Here is an 18,968-nt window from a genome sequence, read left to right on the forward strand (position 1 = left end):
TGTGGACATGGGGAAGTTATAATACTTTATTATAATGCTAATAACACTTATAGAAGTAATGATAAAGTAAAAAGAGTGTATACATAGGTAGTTCATATACTGAAAAGCTAATAGCAATGTAATTTAATAGTGATTATCTGTAGGTAATAGAGTAAATGCAGTATTTATATTTTGGGGCCAGGACAGTGTTTATGTACACAACATAAACTTGCCACATGCCCGGAATTGACTACATTAGCTATTGCACAGACGAGATAGTTGGACTACATGAACTGAAATCATTGCCTCTTCCAGTTGAGAGATCTGAGTTCCCTCCTCTTGAATCTGGACTGTCTCCTCCTCAAGCAAGCACTGGGGAGCTTTATCTCCAGAGCCACTCATGGTGTGTGACATGCTCAAGTCACCTGGGAAGTCATGAGTAGGGGACTCCTACCATCAGTCTCAGCTGAGCTCTCTTCTCAGTCCACCCAGCCCAGGTAGTGGTTGGATGGATGAAGAAGCCCTCTTCACAGTGGCTCCTTCTTATACTTCTTTTGCTCCCAAACTTAAATTCTGCCAACTGGTGTCAAGACAGTGTAGAACTGTGCACACTGATCTTGATGGTGATTTCTTCACCCACTGGAGATGCAATCAATGTGGTAGGTGAAGAAAAGGGACAGGGGCTGGGGATTTAGCTCAGCGGCATAAGCACCTGCCTTGCAAGCAGGTGGTCGTGAGTTCGATCCCTGGTACCGGTAAAAAGGAAAAAGACAAAAAAAAAAAAAAAAAAAAAAAAAAAAAAAAAAAAAAAGAAAAGGGACAAAGAGAGTACTTCTGTCAGTTTGAGCTGCTATCACAAAAGACCACAGGCTGGGCTGCTTTGACAACAAACATCTGTTTCTCACATTCTGGAGGCCGAGTGGGTGGTCCAAGGTGAAGGCACCCCATGATTCAATGTCTAGTGCAGGCCCCTTCCTGGATCACAGATGACACCTCACTCCGTGTCTTCACATGGCAGCAGAGAGCCCTCCAAAATCTCTCCTATGATTTAATTCATGGCCTAATCACTTCAAAAAGGTCCCACATCCTATAACTGTTCCACTAGGATAAGGGTTTCAACATATGAATTTGGAGGGACACATTCAGTCCATAGCCAGTGACTACAGGTTTGGGGCTTAGGCAGCTGGATGGGCCAAGGTACCATGACTAAGACAGGCATCTGATGGAGGAATGGTGTCCTGGATGGAAGGTGACTGGGGAGCAGGGATTAGAAGTTCTATCAGGCACCAGGCAGATGATAAATAGGCTTTCAGCTGGCAGTGTCGCTTAATTGTAGAGTGCTTACATAGCATATGGGAGCTTGATTCAAAAAAATAACCCTTTGGATTTTTGGATATACAAAAATCAAAAGAGAAGAGAAGCTAGGCCACAGACAGTGATTCAGGAGTCCACTGCGTAGAGTTCAATTTGAAGCTCTGGGCCTAAAGGAAGCCACCTAGGGACTGAGCAGTTAACAGAGGAAAGAAAAAACACTTAAAATAATCCCTCCAACTTTCCTGTCTTTAATTTCCAAGTTTTCTGTCATGTATAACAGTTTGGGCTAGAAAACGAATAAAAATAAAAAGAAACCAAATGTCATCTTCTAAGATACAAGAGCATCACACTGAGGTTCCTTCCCCTTGGAAACAGGTGGCACACCTGGAAGGGAACGGAAGATAAGTCAATGAGAGGATGCTATTAACAAAAGTGGAGATGGAGTGGAGAGAAACGAAGGAGAGGAAGTTCTTTGAGACCAGCCAAAGCAAGCAGCACCTCACACTCTCCGAGCCTGGCAGGGCAAGGAAGGAGGGTGGCCAACTCTGCTGTGAACTTCGGCCAAGGATGTCCTCAATCACACCAATGGCACCCTGTGGGGACCTTCTCTCCATATCCTCCTAGGGCACCAGCGGCCTCCAACCTCTCCATGCTCTAACCTCTCTTCTCGTCCCCCCTCAGCTCCAGCTGGGACCTCCCAGTGGCCAAACCCAAATGGACAGGGAGCCAACCATTGCTCTTTGGGAAGTCAACTCTTGTGAATTTCAGAACAAGTAGAGAGTATTGAAGACACACCCAGAAGGACATGGGGGAACACACAGGGTTTCAGTCACCTCTCCTTGTTAGGTAAAATGAGAAGCCATCCACAGATTCTTGAGCTTAAGCTTTTTCTGGCATTAATCAAACACCAAGCAAGAGTATCCCTAACTGTAGGGAAAACATAGACAACTCTCTAGGTAGTACTATGGGACCCTCTTTCCCTAAACCTAAGAGCAAGGGCAAAGAGCCATCAACTACTATTTAGGGGTAAGAAAATTCAGAGTCCCTATGTCTCTTTCTAAGGAAAATTACTCTCTAAGCCAGGTTCAGTGGCATATGCCTGTAATCCCAGATATGCCAGAGGCTGAGGCAAGACCACCACAAATTTGAGTCCTGGACAGCATAGCAAGACCCTGTCCCAAAATAAACAAATTAAAATGGTTGAGGATATAGTGCAGTTCTGCATGGGTCCAATCCCTAGTACCAAAAGAGAACGGAAGGAAGGGAGGGAGGGAGACCTTCTGAAACTCCAATCCCATTATCACTACACAACCTGTATTTTTTTTTTTTTTTTTTTTTTGTCTTTTTCGTTTTTATCGGTACCAGGGATCAAACTCACAACTACCTGCTTACAAGGCAGGCGCTTATGCCGCTGAGCTAAATCCCCAGCCCCCACAACCTGTATTTTTATCACAAAACCCACCTTAAGAAAGCCTCTCTCTAGCCCTTCATAATGCTTCTACGTGGAATGTGGGCTGTAGCACCCACTATCTTGGGGATGCAGCTGAATGAGACCCAAATAGCTCCAGGATTCCCTCCTGTCATGTGTATGTCAATGGAAGCTAATATCTGGCACACAGACATTGAAATCAGAAGGGAAAAGACCAGTCATTTGATAAATGATACTAAGACATAGGGTTATCAACTGAGGGAGAAAGTTAAGGCAATCTCTACTTCATAACATTCAGACAAATAAATCTCATCATTAGTGAAGCCCCAAAATGTTTTTAATGAATGAACTAGAGATAGATGAAAATGTGTTTATGCTCGGCTTTCTTAAGAGAAAAAACTAAAAACCACAAAAAGAAATGCACTCATCAGTCTCAGGGTCATGAGAATGTGCCTCAGATCTCCAACCATAGAAAGCGTGATTGTGTGTGGGCCTGGCTGCTGGGCACCAAAATCCATTGCCTGAGGCAGGGAGGTCACACTTCCCACAGACTGCCCCAGACGGTGACCCAGCACAATGGGGTCCTAAGGCCACCTGCAAGGCCGTGGGACCTTGAAGTTACACCAGCCCACACTCAGAAGGACCTGTGCTCAGCTTAATGCTTGTTCTGCTATTGCTATCTTAAAATTCTTAGTAATGATTTTAAACAAGCATCCCTGAATAGTTACACTCCCCTGGGTCATGTGAATGACACAGCTGGTCCTGCCTGGAGACAGGACTCCTCTGGCAGCCAGCACTGGCTCAGGACTACCTGGCATCCAGACTTTCTTTAGCCTCTATGTGGGTCAAGGTCACTTCCATTCTAACCTTCCCTCCCTCCTTCTCTCAAAGTCTAAGAGCAATCTGTCCTTTCGCAGGTCCTCTATACTTTCTCACATCATTTGCTCTAATAAAATCTCAGCATACTTAATTCCATTTCAGGATCTACTTCCCAGAGGCCCCAGAAACTTATACATTAATGACAGAGGTCAGAGGACACAGGCAGAGACAGGAAGTGGTGGCTCTTGTGCCCACTATCCGCTAGACGAAGAGGATGTCTGGGTTGGAAGGTGGGACAAGATAACCCCTGTCACAAATGATGGCTCAATCACTAAAGATCACCAGGCTTGGCCTGGGAAAGCGTCCAACCAGTAGGAACACAGCGACAGGTGCAGTGATGTGTGCGTTTGAAAATCAGCAGTGTAGAGCTGTCTTGATGACACCCTGCAGAGGGATAATTCTGGAGCTGATCGCCAGCAATGAGCAGAGGAGGGTGAGGGCCAGAAGGCCCAGGTGGAAATTCACAGAAAGGCTCTATCCGCGTCAAGGGAAAAAGCCACCCAGGCCAGCAGCAGGCTAAAGACTTGGTTACAACTTCTCTCTGCATCACAAAGCCTCCTGGGATCACAGGTGGGGCTCTTCAGAGGTGCCTGGATCTAGGCTGTGTAAAGCTGGGATCAAGGACTTGATCGTGGGATTGATTCTCAGTGCAGTGCTGGGATTAAGGGTGTGAGTGCTACCCCCACTAAGAGCAGGTAGCCTGGATAGGAATGTAACGGTCAGAAAGAGCTGTGTTGGCCCTTGTCACTTATCACTTATTGCTTACTGCTGCTACCACTGCCTTCTGCTCTGCGATGCCCCTCTGCCACGCCATCTTCCCTGGAGCCAGCCAACTATGGACTGAAACCTCTACAAACTGTGAGCCAGATAAACCTTTCCCCCTTCGACTATGGGTGTCGAGTGTTTTGTCTCAGCAACAGAAGTAACTAAGAAGGACTTCTTTCTGGTATAGGAATTCGAGAACTGTCCGAAAGGTCAGCAAGGCAGATGTGAGACAGAGAGAGACTGGGAGAAGAGAGAGTCAGCAGAGACACAGACACAGAGACAGAAAGACAGGCAGAGGCAGACACAGACACAGATACACAGTCACAGAGAAAGAGACAGAGACAGCGCGGGGGAAGGGATCAAGCTCCCAAGACAGCGGCATAGAGGAGTGGATGACTGAGGAGGGAGGCGGCAGCCACGGTGACTGGCAGCTCTTGTTTGGCAGCTGGCTCTGCCCAGGGACAGCCTCCGCCTCTCCCTGCCCAGCCCCCGGCAGCCCAGGTCCCAGGCACCGGCACTGGTTCTGGACCAGCTGCCTCAGAACAACAGCTCTGGTGCTGCCCAGCGTAGCCATTGAGAACATCCTCAGCTTTATGTCCTACTACGAAATTAGTCAGTTGTGCCTGGTTCGTAAAAGAGTGGACTTGGTTTGCCAGAGAATGTTGAATCAGGGGTTTCTGAAAGTGGAGAGGTACAATAATTGTTGTAACCCTCCAAAGAAACAAGGCCCCATGAGATGGAAAATGGGGCAAGATGACGTCTTTTTTAAAAGAAGCGCTTTTATTTTAGCTGGCCCAGTGGCACAGTGCAAATGGAATTTGCAAAGCTGTGCAACTGAGTTAGAATTTTTATAATTCATTTATGATTAGCTCATTGATCATAAAGTACATAGTGATGAGAAACAGAAACAAGGTGGGTCTTTGTTCCCCTTTGCTTGAGGTCAGAGGCATTTCACAGTGGGTCAGTGGGTGGTTAGCCAATTCACAGCCCTTGGTCTGCCAATTCCAGGAACATTTGTCTCTCATAAAGGGAACAATGGTTGACACAGCATCATTTGTCTCTTACAAGGGGAACAAAAGTTAACACAGCAAACAGGTTACTAAGGTAGGGGGGAATGACACATACAGAACAGCATGACGACATAGTCAGCTAATTTATAAGAAATTTACAACAGTGTGGTTGGTGCTCCAGGTACATGGTTACTAGGGCAATAAGCATAGAGCGTAACAATAATCTGTGTCAAAAGCAGGTGAAAGCCCAGCTCCCAAGGTGGGAGTCAGAAAGGAGAAACCATTCCTTAGCTCTCATGCAGACATCCTTGCTGCTGTGGAAACAAGGCTGTCGCTGTTAAATATGACTTTCATGAAGTACGTGGATTCCAATCTCTATTGCTTCATCCCAGGAAAGGTGATTGATGAGATTTATCATGTGTTATGTCAATTCTACCAGAGCCCCACAGCGAGCTCATGAAGTCCTCCAGGAGCTAAGGGACATTTCCTCCATGGCCATGGAGTACTTTGCTGAGATCATTCCGATTCTGAAGAGGAAATTGCCACGCTCAGATGTGTCTGGAAGACTCATGGGCTCTGCTCCAGTTCCAGGACTGTCCGCAGCCCTGATGGCAATGCAGCTCTTCTCCAAGCAGAACCCTTCACGACAGGAGGTCACTAAACTCCAACAGCAGGTCAAGACCAACAGTGCTGCTGTGACTGTTCTCAGGCCAGAGGTTGCTGAGCTTCGCACCAAAGTGCAGGAGCAGCAGAAGCAGCTTCAAGACCAAGATCAGAAACTGCTCGGGCAGACCCAGGTCATCGGCGAGCAGAATGCTTGGCTGGCTGGCGAGCTGGAGCACAAACTTCGGGAGGTCATGGAGAGTGCGGTGGGAAGGTCCTCCTCCTGGCCAAGGCAGAGTGAAGAGTCTCCGAGGAAGCGGAGAAAGGCTGCAGAAGCCATCGATTCACCTAGAAAATCCAAGGGCTTAGGAATCGAAAGTAAATTGGATGGACCACAGACAGGCCTTGCTCCAGAGGAAGGAGTGGCTTTGCCAATCAGGATCCTGGGAACAACTCTGTGTCCTTCCCGGCTTCTAGGCTTTCAGAACTGGACTTCAGCCTAAACTCATGGTCGGGACGTTCTCTCCCTGCTTCTCCTTTTGGGACGGATGCACAGAATCTTTTTATATTGCAATAGATTGTACTAACCAGACCTGTTCTATCATGTTTTGGGAAGTTGACCTTTTTCTGTGCAGATGTCTGTCTGTTTCTGCATATATGCACATTATCTAGGATCTTAAGCAAACCAGTCTTGACAGACTAGAAGTTGTTTCATACAGAAAATGTCCTGTTCACTTGAAAGAAAAAAAAAACCTACTTTTTAAATGGACACTATCTTGTTTTAAAAAGTTGACTTTTTGTTATAAGTGACCTTTGTCTGGAATGTCTGAAAAGTAATTAAACTTTTTGGTATCGAAGTAATAGGTAACTGAAAGGACTTGCATAGCGTTGACTGCAGAAGGAGCCTCTACAGTATTGACTATATATTTTTATAAACTACTGGCAAGGGACGGATCCAGTTGGTATCCACGTTTTCAGTTCTCTCTGGGGCCATGTCCTACATGCGCACGGATGGATGCATGCACTGCCTAGTCAGCCCACTTCAAGCTCTTACACTGGCATTGATCTTGAACCTTTGTACTTCTTCACTTCTTAGCGTCTCCTTGAGTTGAGCACTTTCCATCTTCCACTGAAACTGCTTGCCTCTGGGGGAGAATTGTTAGTCCATTTGTCCTCCAGTTTTATAGGAACCAGAGACTATTAAAGCCTGTTGCTTTAGCTGTGCTCTGTAGGGTTCAGGTGCACTGGCCAAGGCAGAACCCCAGTGTTGGGAGCCGCGGCCTACACCGGTCGCCTTACTTGGCGGACGTAGGGCCTGTGGGTGGGAGCGGAGCCTGAGCTAGATTGCCCCTCCCATCGAGTGAGTCAAGTTGGCGCCTGCTTCCTGCCCCCTGATTGTGCTGGCGACTTAAACAACCCGCTCTGTAAGATAGTCTGCCTAGCAACAGCTGATGTTAGCCAGTCAGCCCGCATCGCGCGCTTTGAACTGATTGGCTACTGTTGCCCTATAAAAGTGAATACCTCTCCCGCCACGAGAGGAAGCACAAAGAGAGATAGAGAAAGTCCACCGGCGAGAAAGGGCTGGTGACAGAGAGGAGGCCTCGCGGGACCCACGTGGAGACAAATAAAGGCAAGGTTGCACACTGTCAGAATCTGTCGCGTGTTCTTCCTGCAGGCCGGGAGCGACATCGACATTTGGTGACCCGCACGGGGACTGATCAACCCCAAGACACGGCGGTGGTGTGCAACGCTCCAGCGTGGTGCTGCCGGACAGGTGAGTTGGGGATAAGCCTGGGCTCTGGGTGGCACGCACCTACAGGGCTTTTAGACTCCCCTCAGGCTCACGCGTAGGTGACGGGTTCTTTAAGTCACACGTGGTGAGTTACAGCCCTTAGAGGTTAGAGATGGGTAATTTACCTAGCGCGGAGGCGCGGCCCTCGGTAAAGGCCCTTAGAAAGCTTTTAAAAGCTAGAGACCTCAGGGTAGGTCAAAAAACACTGGAACTATTCATAGCAGAGGTAGATAGGGTAGCTCCCTGGTTTTTACCCACGGGGCATTTAAACCTGCCGTCATGGGAGAAGTTAGGCGGGGACCTCGCCTCGGCGGAATTGGAAGGGGATATTTCGCCGGCTATTCGCCCCCTGTGGGAAATGATACATGCGTGCCTTGAAGGGGAGGGGAAGGGGTTCCCGTCAGCAGTTAGAGACGCGGAAATCATAGACGCACGCAAGGCTTTTGAGCAGGCAAAGTCGGAATGCTCTCGGGAGGGATCTGTCCAGGGGGAAAAAATCCAGGGAAAGATAGAGGACACCCAAGCTCTAGAGTCCTCCGACTTAGATAGCGAGGAGGAACCAGAAGGTGGGGCAGGAAGCCGAGAGGCCAAAAACCCCTATGCCGAGTTGCGCCGTGAATTGGAATTGTGTGCGTGCGCCGCCCGGGAAAAGCAGAGAGAGGAGAAAGGGCCCCTGAGCGCTCTCTGGCGGGGAGGAGACAGAGAGCCATCCGCTCCGCCCTGGAGCTCTTTTCCAGAAGCGGCTCCCCGCCGAGAGGCCGCTACAGGGAACCCTCCCTTCTCTCAGCCGGCACAGGAAGTGACGCCCCGTTCCACTCTGTCGCGACCGCCGTCTTATGACGTTGCGCCGCGGGGCGGACGATATTTTCATGGGCGGTTATGGAGGGGTGAACGATGGCCCGGAGGGGATCCACCGATGCAAGGAATGGATTACGGTCTTTATGGAGTATATCCTGTGCAAATGGCCCCAGGCCAAGGGCGCAATGTTTGGGAACCGTTTGAAATAAAACAGATTAGAGAATTAAAAAGCGCTGTCACGACCTTCGGGCCCACAGCTCCTTATACTATAGCTATGCTAGAGAATCTTGCCTCTCAGCCTCTTACACCAGGTGATTGGATGCAGCTGGCCAAGGCATGCCTTCCTTCGGGTAGTTATCTTGATTGGCGAGCCTGGTATGCCGAGTTTGCCATTGAGCAAGCAGAAAAGAATGTTAGCAGGGGGCATGCAAGGTGGAACGAAGATATGCTCCAGGGCTCAGGTAAATATAGGGATGACCAAACTCAGTTCCCCAATGAGGTGTATGACCAAATCTCTAATATTGGGCTCCGCGCATGGAAACAGGTGAACGGTGCGGGGGCGGCCTCATTATGCCTTTCAAAGATAGTGCAGGGTGCCACAAAGCCATTTGTTGATTTCGTGGCTAGGATGCAAGACGCGGGCGATAAAGTTTTTTCAGACCAAGAAGTGGCAAAGCCCCTGATCAAACAACTCATTTTTGAACAATGCACAACAGAGTGCAAAGCGGCTCTTGCCCCGCATAAAAACAAGGATCTCAATGCTTGGATTAGGATTTGTAGGGAGATTGGAGGGCAGATGACTGCAGCAAAGCTTGCGGCGGCCTTTGTAGCCGCGACAGCACAAGCTAAGGATGCTTCTGGACCTAAGCGAGATCGTAAGCCCAAAGGATGTTTTGGCTGCGGGGAACCAGGGCATATTAGGAGAGACTGTCCGCACAGTGTTAATACACGGGAAGGGCCAATAGGCGTGTGCGAACGATGCAGGAAGGGAACACACAAAGCGAAAGATTGCAGATCAGTTTTTGATGCCCAGGGAAACCGCATTAGTGGCAGGGGGATTCAGGAGCCAAAAAACGGCCAGAGGGGGCCCTCCTTACGGACGGGCCCCCGCCCCCTAGACAGGACAACACAAGGTGGCAGCCCTCCACAAGGGCTACCCCTGGGTCAGCAGGCGTGGACCTCTGTGTCGCCTCCAGACTCCTATTAACGCCCGATATGGGCGTTCAGGTGGTCGGGACCACCTTCAAAGGACCGCTACCTGAAAAGTCAGTTGGTTTAGTGATTGGACGGTCCTCCACAGCCCTCCGGGGCCTTACCGTGCTCCCTGGGGTTATAGACTCAGACTACACAGGAAACATTAAGATTATGGTCCAATCTCATGTAGGGACCATGGTGATTAATGAGGGGGATAAGATAGCACAACTTTTATTGCTCCCCAGTCTCCATGAGAGATTCCAGTCTAGACAACGGGTTAGAGGGGATCAGGGTTTTGGCTCCTCTGGAGAAATTTTTGAAGGACTTCATATGACTCTTGATAAAAGACCCATGCTCTCGCTCAGGGTTAATGGTAGAAATATAACAGGACTCCTGGATACAGGGGCAGACCGCTCCATTGTCTCCAAGAGGGACTGGCCTTCTAGCTGGCCCACCAATACAGCTGATAACACACTCCAAGGGTTGGGGATGGTGGCTGCCCCCCAGGTTAGTGCCGTGACCCTGCCTTGGTGTGATGAGGAGGGTCACCAAGGACATTTTCAACCTTTTGTTCTACAGCTGCCGGTATCTTTGTGGGGAAGAGACATCCTCACTCAGATGGATGTCACTCTTACATCCACCTGCTCTCCCCAAGCCAAGGGTATACTTAAGAATCAGGGATATGTCCCCGGCAAGGGCCTGGGCTCTGCCCTGCAGGGCCGGACATCTCCCGTACCTGTAGAAAAAAGGGAAGGTAGACACGGGCTGGGTTTTTCCTAGGGGCCGCTGAGGAAGTTCTCCTGCCTACTCCAATTAAGATCACTTGGAAGTCCCTGAATCCGGTTTGGGTACCTCAGTGGCCCCTACCCAAGGAGAAGCTTTTAGCGTTAACCGAGATAGTCAAAACCCAGCTTCAGGCAGGGCACATAAAGCCATCAACCTCCCCTTGGAATACCCCTGTTTTTGTTATTAGAAAGAAATCAGGTAAGTGGAGGCTGCTCCATGATCTAAGGGCGGTCAACACGCAGATGCAGCCCCTGGGGGCGGTCCAGAGGGGGCTGCCAGCTCTCTCAGCCATCCCTCAGTCCTGGCCAGTTTATGTTATAGATCTTAGAGACTGTTTCTTCTCAATCCCCCTGCATCCAGAGGACACCCATAGGTTCGCCTTTACCTTACCCACCATTAACCAAGAAAGCCCTGATCTCAGATACGAGTGGATAACGCTGCCCCAAGGTATGGCCAACAGTCCCACTATGTGTCAGATTTACCTTGATTCCCTACTGGCCCCCCTACGCAAAGCCTTCCCCAGAGTTAGGTGCATTCATTACATGGATGATCTGCTGATCAGTGCGAAGGACATAAATAGGTTAGAGGATATGCTAGGCCAACTGGTCAAGGCCCTGAGAAAGGCTAATTTACATATTGCCCCTGACAAGATTCAAGGAGGAGACATAGTGACTTACTTGGGTACCAAAGTCTCCCCTACATCGATTTCTCCACAGAAGGTAACCATCAGAACAGATAATCTTACAACCCTAAATGACATGCAAAAGTTACTGGGAGATATAAATTGGATCAGACCTTACTTGCACATCCCTAATTCGGACTTAAAGCCCCTGTTTGATCTCCTGAGAGGGGATCCGGATATTGCCTCCCCTAGAGAGTTCACCCCAGAGGCCAGAGTTGCTCTAAAGAAGATAGAAGAGGCCCTAAGCAAAGCTACATTACAGAGAATTGACCCAGAACAGCCTTTTGAGGTCTGCTTGTTGCAGACCAGTTCCCAGCCCACGGCAGTGATTTGGCAGAAAGGACCACTTCTGTGGGTGCACCCTAAGGTTTCACCTGCCAAGATTATTGAACATTACCCGGAAGCAGTTGCTTCTCTGGCTCTGGAGGCACATAGTAGAGCCATCCAGCATTTTGGCTCCACGCCTCACGCTATTCGGGTGCCTTATACCGCTTCTCAAATAAAAATTCTGACTGCTTGCATAGATACTTGGGCCATCCTGAGATGTGTATTTCTTGGGGAGATAGACAATCAGTTCCCTAAGGACCCTATACTACAGTTTATTACTCAACATCCGGTGATATTTCCAAAAATCACCGCCCCTGCACCCCTTACTCCTGCAACAACAGTCTATACTGATGGGTCAAAAACCGGGATAGGGGCCTATGTGGTCTCAGGCATGCCTCCAGTTAACATACAGTTTGAACCAGATCAACCACAGGTGGTGGAGTTACAAATTGTACAAACCGTCCTCGAGAAGTTCCCAGGGGCCCTTAATATTGTTTCTGATTCAAAATATGTTGTCAATGCCATGCAGGTCCTTGAGACTGCAGGCCCAATTAAACCAACCTCCAAAGTAACTAACTTGTTTTTGTCTATCCAGACATTGCTCATAAATAGACACAACAAAATATACATCACTCACATAAGAGCACATACACACCTACCAGGGCCCATGGTACAGGGCAATGCGGCTGCTGACGCGGCCACTCGCCCGTTATGGATTTTCAATATGTTATCTCCAATAGAGCAAGCCCGTCAGTTCCATGACAAATTCCATGTCAATGCCAGGACGCTAGCCAACCAGTACCGCATCTCCAGGGCTGACGCGCGGGACATCGTGCGACTGTGCGGCTCATGCGCCACACACACGCCTGCCATATCAATGGGGGTTAACCCCAGAGGGTTGATCCCTGGCGATATTTGGCAAATGGATGTCACACACATGACAGAATTTGGATCTCTTAAGTATGTCCATGTCTCCACGGACACCTGTTCTCATATTATATTCACAACTGCAGAGACAGGTGAAAAGGTATCTAATGTGATCAATCACTGCTTAGCGGCTTGGGCCGCGTGGGGCAAGCCCAAAATATTAAAGACAGACAACGGACCAGCCTATACAGGAAAAGCCTTCAATGAGTTCTGTAAGACTATGGAAGTACACTTAAAACATGGTATCCCATATAATCCTCAAGGCCAAGGAATTATTGAAAGAGCTCATAAAAGCCTCAAAGAAATCTTATGTAAACAAAAAGGGGGAGTAGGCCAGGGCCTGCCCCCAAAGGCACGGCTATCCATGGCACTATTCACATACAATTTTTTAAACCTGAACAATAACAACCACCCCCCGGCTATGGAGCATTGTAATCCATCTCCTAGCAATAAGGGATGGGTAAAATGGAAAGATGTCCTGACGGGACAATGGATGGGCCCGGATCCGGTAGTCAGCTGGAACCGAGGTGCGGTTTGTGTTTTCCCGCAGGAACCGGGACGAGAACCATTGTGGGTCCCAGAAAGACTGACGCGTGCGACAAGCCCTTCGACTGAAGACTAATCCTGTCCTGCCGGAGACCAGCAGCAGGCCTGACAGCCAGATGAACCCGAAAAAGGCTGCTTTTTTCGTTGGGGGCGTTGTCCTAGCACTCCTCAGGATAAGTATGGTACATGCGGGGCTGGGGGGCCCCGCTTCTGGAATAGATCTTCGCACGAGCCTTCTTGGCAGTCCGTGCGATTGCGGAGGTGGCACGGTAAGCAGTATACCACCTAGCGCCAAAAAAGGACCAGGGACCGATTGTGGGGATAAAACAGCATTCTCAGTTGTGTACCCCTCCACTGCAGGAGGATTTAGTCAACCATCCTATCAGTGCATACTTAAGCCTAAGGTGAGTCCCTCAGGGCCTGGTGATCTCGCCACATGTCCCTGCACTAAGTTTGAGGAATCCATGCATGTTACATGCTATACAGAGACAAAACAATGCAAACTTAAGAGTACAACCTATTGGATGGCAACGCTAACTACAACTAAAAGCCCTGTTGCCCCTAACCATATTCCCGCTGCTGTAGGCAGTTCTCCATTCATGCAGTCGGGTTGTAATGGAGAGGTTGGAGAAACGGTCTGTTGGTCTATGACCGCTCCCGTTCACATCTCTGACGGTGGAGGGGTCCAAGACCAGTACCGGCAGGAACAGGTCATCGAGCGATGGGAACAATTAAATCCGTTCCCTGAAGTCAATTACCATCCACTCCTACGCCCAAAATCCCGAGGCATTAACCTTGACCCCGCTACTGAATCCATATTAGAGGCTACCCACAAAGCACTCAATCTTACTGACCCAGGGCTGGCCTCCGATTGTTGGCTGTGTATGATGATGGGAGAATCATGGCCGCTGGCCATGCCGTTTAGAGACTATGAAAGTGAACCTTACAATTATAGCACACCCTATAATTGCTCACATGGGCCTCCATTTCGGGTCCAGTTTATGGGACAGTTTAATGCATCCTGTTTCCAAAAGTACCCACAAGATAATAGTTATGATATTGTTGTTGGAGCGCTGGCAGTCGCCTCGTGTGAGTCCATAACCAATGTAAGTAGTAGCTCGCCGCTATGTGCCCCCTTTGGCAAAGTATTTGCTTGCGGCAATGGTCATGCTTATACCTACCTGCCCAGTAATTGGACCGGCCTATGTGGCCTAGCTTACTTGTTGCCTGACATTGGTATTGTCCCTGGGGACCAACCCATGCCCATCCCAGCTGTGGACACCTTTATAAAAAGACATAAGAGAGATGTACTGATTTTACCTCTCTTGGCTGGTCTGGGGATAACTGGAGCCCTGGCCGCCGGGACTGCGGGCCTAGGAGTTTCATTAACCAAATATACTCAGTTATCCAAGCAATTGATAGAAGACATGTCTATAGTTGAGAGAACCCTTCAGGAGATACAAGATCAAATTGATTCCCTTGCAGAGGTTGTTCTGCAGAATAGAAGGGGCCTAGATCTACTCACTGTAGAGAGGGGAGGTATCTGTATTGCCTTACAGGAAAGATGCTGCTTTTATGCCAACAAGTCCGGAATCGTTCGAGACCGATTAAAGAAACTGCAAGAAGACCTAGAAAAGAGAAGAAAAGAACTACAAGACAACCCCTTTTGGGGAGCCTGGAATGGCTTGCTCCCCTATATTTTACCATTGTTAGGTCCCCTGTGCTCCTTGCTTCTGCTCTTACTTATAGGACCATGCTTGCTCCGATGGGTCACATCATTTATTAATGGGCGCCTTGCGGCGGCCCGGCGTCAAGTACGCCTGGTTGCCCATGCGGCCCTGGCAGCAGCCCGTGATGGGCACAATGACCCCCAGGCTTACGCATGGCTCGCTTGACTGGCCTACGACCGGGTCTAGATGTGGCGGGTCTTCCGCACTCCTTCCCTATTGACACTACACAGCAGGGTAGGTGAGTCAATGACGGGTAAGAGCGTGCCTCCCCAGCACGACTCGACCTAAGCCAGGCCCTACCCCATACTGCACGAAAGCCGCTGGATTACTAGAATCTGCCCAGATCTAGATGTCTCTCCGAGGGGATCGCATGGAGGGGCATGAGTGCATGCCTATGTGCATCCAGGTTCCGTCCAGTTCACTCCTGGCCCTGGAAAAAGGACGAGGGTCTCAAGGCCTTGGTGGACCCGGGGACGGCCGACCAGGGTCCAAGCCAAGGGCCTACGGTGGGCCTCAACACAGGGCATAAGCCTCTGCACTCGATCCAGGGCGGGCTGCGATGCATACATTCATTCAAAGTAAATAAAATAGGGGGAGATGTTGGGAGCCGCGGCCTACACCGGTCGCCTTACTTGGCGGACGTAGGGCCTGTGGGTGGGAGCGGAGCCTGAGCTAGATTGCCCCTCCCATCGAGTGAGTCAAGTTGGCGCCTGCTTCCTGCCCCCTGATTGTGCTGGCGACTTAAACAACCCGCTCTGTAAGATAGTCTGCCTAGCAACAGCTGATGTTAGCCAGTCAGCCCGCATCGCGCGCTTTGAACTGATTGGCTACTGTTGCCCTATAAAAGTGAATACCTCTCCCGCCACGAGAGGAAGCACAAAGAGAGATAGAGAAAGTCCACCGGCGAGAAAGGGCTGGTGACAGAGAGGAGGCCTCGCGGGGCCCACGTGGAGACAAATAAAGGCAAGGTTGCACACTGTCAGAATCTGTCGCGTGTTCTTCCTGCAGGCCGGGAGCGACATCGACACCCCAGTGTAGGGCTCTTTCTGTCATGACCAGGCCTCTGGGAGGTAGTGCTGGTCCTAACTCCTTACTGTGCTTGAAGGTCAAATGGGGAACCTAGCTTGTGGATTTAGTTTTGCCGCTGAAGAAAACTGTGCCATGAAAGCGATTTGATAACTTCATTGTTGGGAGCTGATCTGAGGGAAGCTTTTTAATATTAATTTTAAGCTTTCCTAACTTTACACAGAAGCTTTAATTTTGTTTGCACTCCTGTTTTGAGCTTGTAACTGGAAAGCATGTCTTGCACTGTTCACCATCTGAGTGGTCACTTTAACATCCTCCAAATTGTGGACAGCGGTTTTCTTCCCAAGCTTTGTACTTTTGAGACATTCAGTTATCACTGTCCTAGTTTTATTTTAATGTACTAAATTATGTAGTTATTTGACTGTTATTTTAAACTGCTGCCTTGGGCTTCAGTTATTTAAAGTAAATGTAGGTGTAATGTAGAAGATTATCCCTTTCCAGGTGGGATTTTGACACCTGTATGAAACCTAAGGTTGTGGTAAGTACCGTAGTTGAATAAAAGCACAGGGTTATCCACCTCCTGTATCCGTCCAGCATGACATGGTTATCCATACTTTAGGTTAAGTTACCAAATGAAACATTCCCCTATCCATTTTTAGTATCATCCTTTCATAATTTCATCCTCAGATTTTGGTCAGTTCTATGTCTTAACTTTGAAACTCCACTTATGATGTAGTTTGTTTTCAATGAAAACCATAAAATAACATCCAAGTGTTTCATGGTTTGTTGGGAAACTAATTTTAAAATAAACAATGTCCTAAAAACATTTGTCAGCCAAGGTCATCCCTAAAAGTCCCTGTCTGGAATACATTCTCTCAGCAGCTCTCACTTTTGTAATCACAGGATTTAGCCGTATTCTCAGACCTTTGCAAGAGGCTTCTTGCATACTCACAGACTTTAGTAGTTGTTTTTCTGCTAACAGGAAGACTTTTGAAGAGCCAGTGCAGGTTTATAAAGTGTGAACTTCATGCATCAGTGGGGAATAGCCTCAGATTATTTCTGCAGTAGTTGTTAATAAATTGTTAAAAAATTAAAAAAAAAGAAAGAAAGAGAGAGACAGAGACAGACAGAAACAGAGAGGGAGACAGGAAAGAGAGAATGAATTCAGGCAATATATGAGCCCCTGGATACAGCCACATCTAAAGCCAACACTCATCACTGGAGTTTTCAGCTCTGATCATTGGTATTTTTCCCTTTTGCACAGCTGACATGAGTGGAGTTTTTGGCATCCGCATTGCAGAGTTCAACCACAGCTTTCCCTTATGAATCATTCCTGTGCAAAGAAGCATCTTTCCTGTGTGCAATCCAGTTACTCCAAAAAATCTCTTTTCCTTCCTTCCTTCCTTCCTTCCTTCCTTCTTTCTGTTCTTTCTTTCTCTCTTTCTTTTTTCTCCTTTCTTCCCTTTGATCCCATACAATGATCTTGTTTCAATTGAGCAAATCCTCATGGGAGGTTGGGATCACTTCATTCCTTCATTCTCTGTACCCTGCTTCAAGGCTTCCCGTTGGCAAACCATTTGTTTAACATAGGTTGGCTCCAGAGTACTTTTAAAGCCTGTTTTATACAATCTGGCTCTGGAACTAAGCTCGTCGACTCCTGGGGGTTTATAGCTGATGCAATAAGCTTTCTGGGGGCTTTCTGCTGATGCAAATTTCTTCTTAATCCTTAGAAGTTCCAGAACTTTTCCTTCTCATGTCTTATGACACGTTTTGAAAAGGCAGAAAATAGATAAGGGGCTGTGGAATGGTAGGCATGTGGTTTGCTTACCCAGTGCTGGGGGAGGGGGGTTGTGACCGAGTTGTGGCAACAAGAACCTTGAAATTATTTTAAATTCATTTGAGCTCTTCACATAATAATAAAAAAAAAAAATCACACAGTCATGAACTTCTGATCAGGCAGCTTGGCTTACAGATAATGCATTAGGACACGACCATCATATAGAGAGATTTAATTACAAATATTTACTGAGTTCAGGGCACTTTGCACAATTGTTTCTGAATATTTGCTGCCCCTCGCTGTGGAAAGGGTATATATCTGTGTCCCAGTGATGTGGGCCAGAGGAAGCCAGTTAACTTGTTCACCCAAAGAGGATTCAAGGACAGTGATTTGCTACTTTCCAGGCAGAAGTTATAAGGACCAATGTAAGTTCACTGTTATAACCTAAGGCCCCCTAACTATCGCGCCGAAGTCTGTTCTGTATAAGCGCCACCTGCTGCTTCCCCTCCCCTTCCCTCTTCCCATCTAACTAGGTTAAGTTTTAACTTCCCAAAAGACCATAAAACAAAGGCCTGAGGTAATAGCTCCTGACAACCCCCTTCTCTAACTGGCAGTCCGTCACAAATTGTGTTAATTACATTAGGTTGTAATAGCTTCATTATATTTATATCATAGCAATACCTATAACTTGGCCTTATGGTATGTGTGTTTTCCTTTTCCCTCTGAGTAAAGGATTGCTATGTTAATCAATGCTCTCCTCTGTAAAGAATTGTAAAATCTTACCTAATTGATATTTTAACCATTGTTGCCCTCTACAAATAACAGTTGTGGTGCTAAAGTAAGGTAACTAAGGTTGTTAATTGCTGCTAGACTTCTCTATTCTTTGCTGAGAAAAACAAGACTTCTTCTTATCTAAACTTGCTTGTATGCATGGAGACTTGCAATCCCCATTTCTGTTTTGTAGTGTGCCACACCCCCATCCCCCTCCTTACACTGTGTGACCAGCAGCTGTTTGTGGATTTACAAGATAAAAGCCCTGACTTTTAGCTGTGAGGTGCACAGTCTCCAAATTGGCTCCTGGAGGCTGTGTCACCAGGCCTGGAAATAAAGTCTTTGCTTCCCAAATTTTAATTTCTTGCTTCCTTGGATTTTATACCGGGGTCCGAGTTATCACATTCACCATGTCCTTTGTCCATTCCAACCAAGGACTACAGGTGTTACAGGAAAAACTAACTCTGTCAGCCTGAGTCCCAGAGTAGGATGATACAGGAAGTGGAGGCACAGAAAATGCACAATGGAAATCCCAGTGTTTTAGTCTGCATTCTGTTGCTACAACAAATTACTACCAAATTTGTAATTGTCAGAAATTTATGTAGCTCATGTCCAGGGCCTGCATCTTGTGTG

At 48.0% G+C, this 18,968-nt stretch overlaps 1 protein-coding gene and 1 pseudogene across 1 annotated transcript; both read left to right on the forward strand.

The window, feature by feature from the left end:
* The first annotated feature begins 4,490 nt into the window (after window positions 1-4,490).
* LOC100718846 (F-box only protein 28-like) lies at window positions 4,491-6,482 on the forward strand (annotated as a pseudogene).
* Window positions 6,483-7,713: 1,231 nt separating this feature from the next.
* LOC134476827 (endogenous retrovirus group K member 5 Gag polyprotein-like) lies at window positions 7,714-18,695 on the forward strand. The gene is made up of 2 exons (XM_063252511.1): window positions 7,714-7,753; window positions 8,559-18,695. Exon 2 carries the CDS (start codon window positions 8,688-8,690, stop codon window positions 9,774-9,776), a length of 1,089 nt encoding a protein of 362 aa, XP_063108581.1. The 5' UTR covers window positions 7,714-7,753; window positions 8,559-8,687; the 3' UTR covers window positions 9,777-18,695.
* Window positions 18,696-18,968: the final 273 nt, after the last annotated feature.

The sequence above is a fragment of the Cavia porcellus genome, unplaced genomic scaffold (assembly GCF_034190915.1).
Source record: "Cavia porcellus strain 051 isolate PalLab524CR breed Dunkin Hartley unplaced genomic scaffold, mCavPor4.1 scaffold_7, whole genome shotgun sequence".
Lineage (NCBI taxonomy): Eukaryota > Metazoa > Chordata > Mammalia > Rodentia > Caviidae > Cavia > Cavia porcellus.

Bases quoted from the DNA above. Each gene is read 5' to 3' on its own strand.
- LOC134476827 (XM_063252511.1), top strand. From the start codon at position 8,688: ATGCAAGGAATGGATTACGGTCTTTATGGAGTATATCCTGTGCAAATG.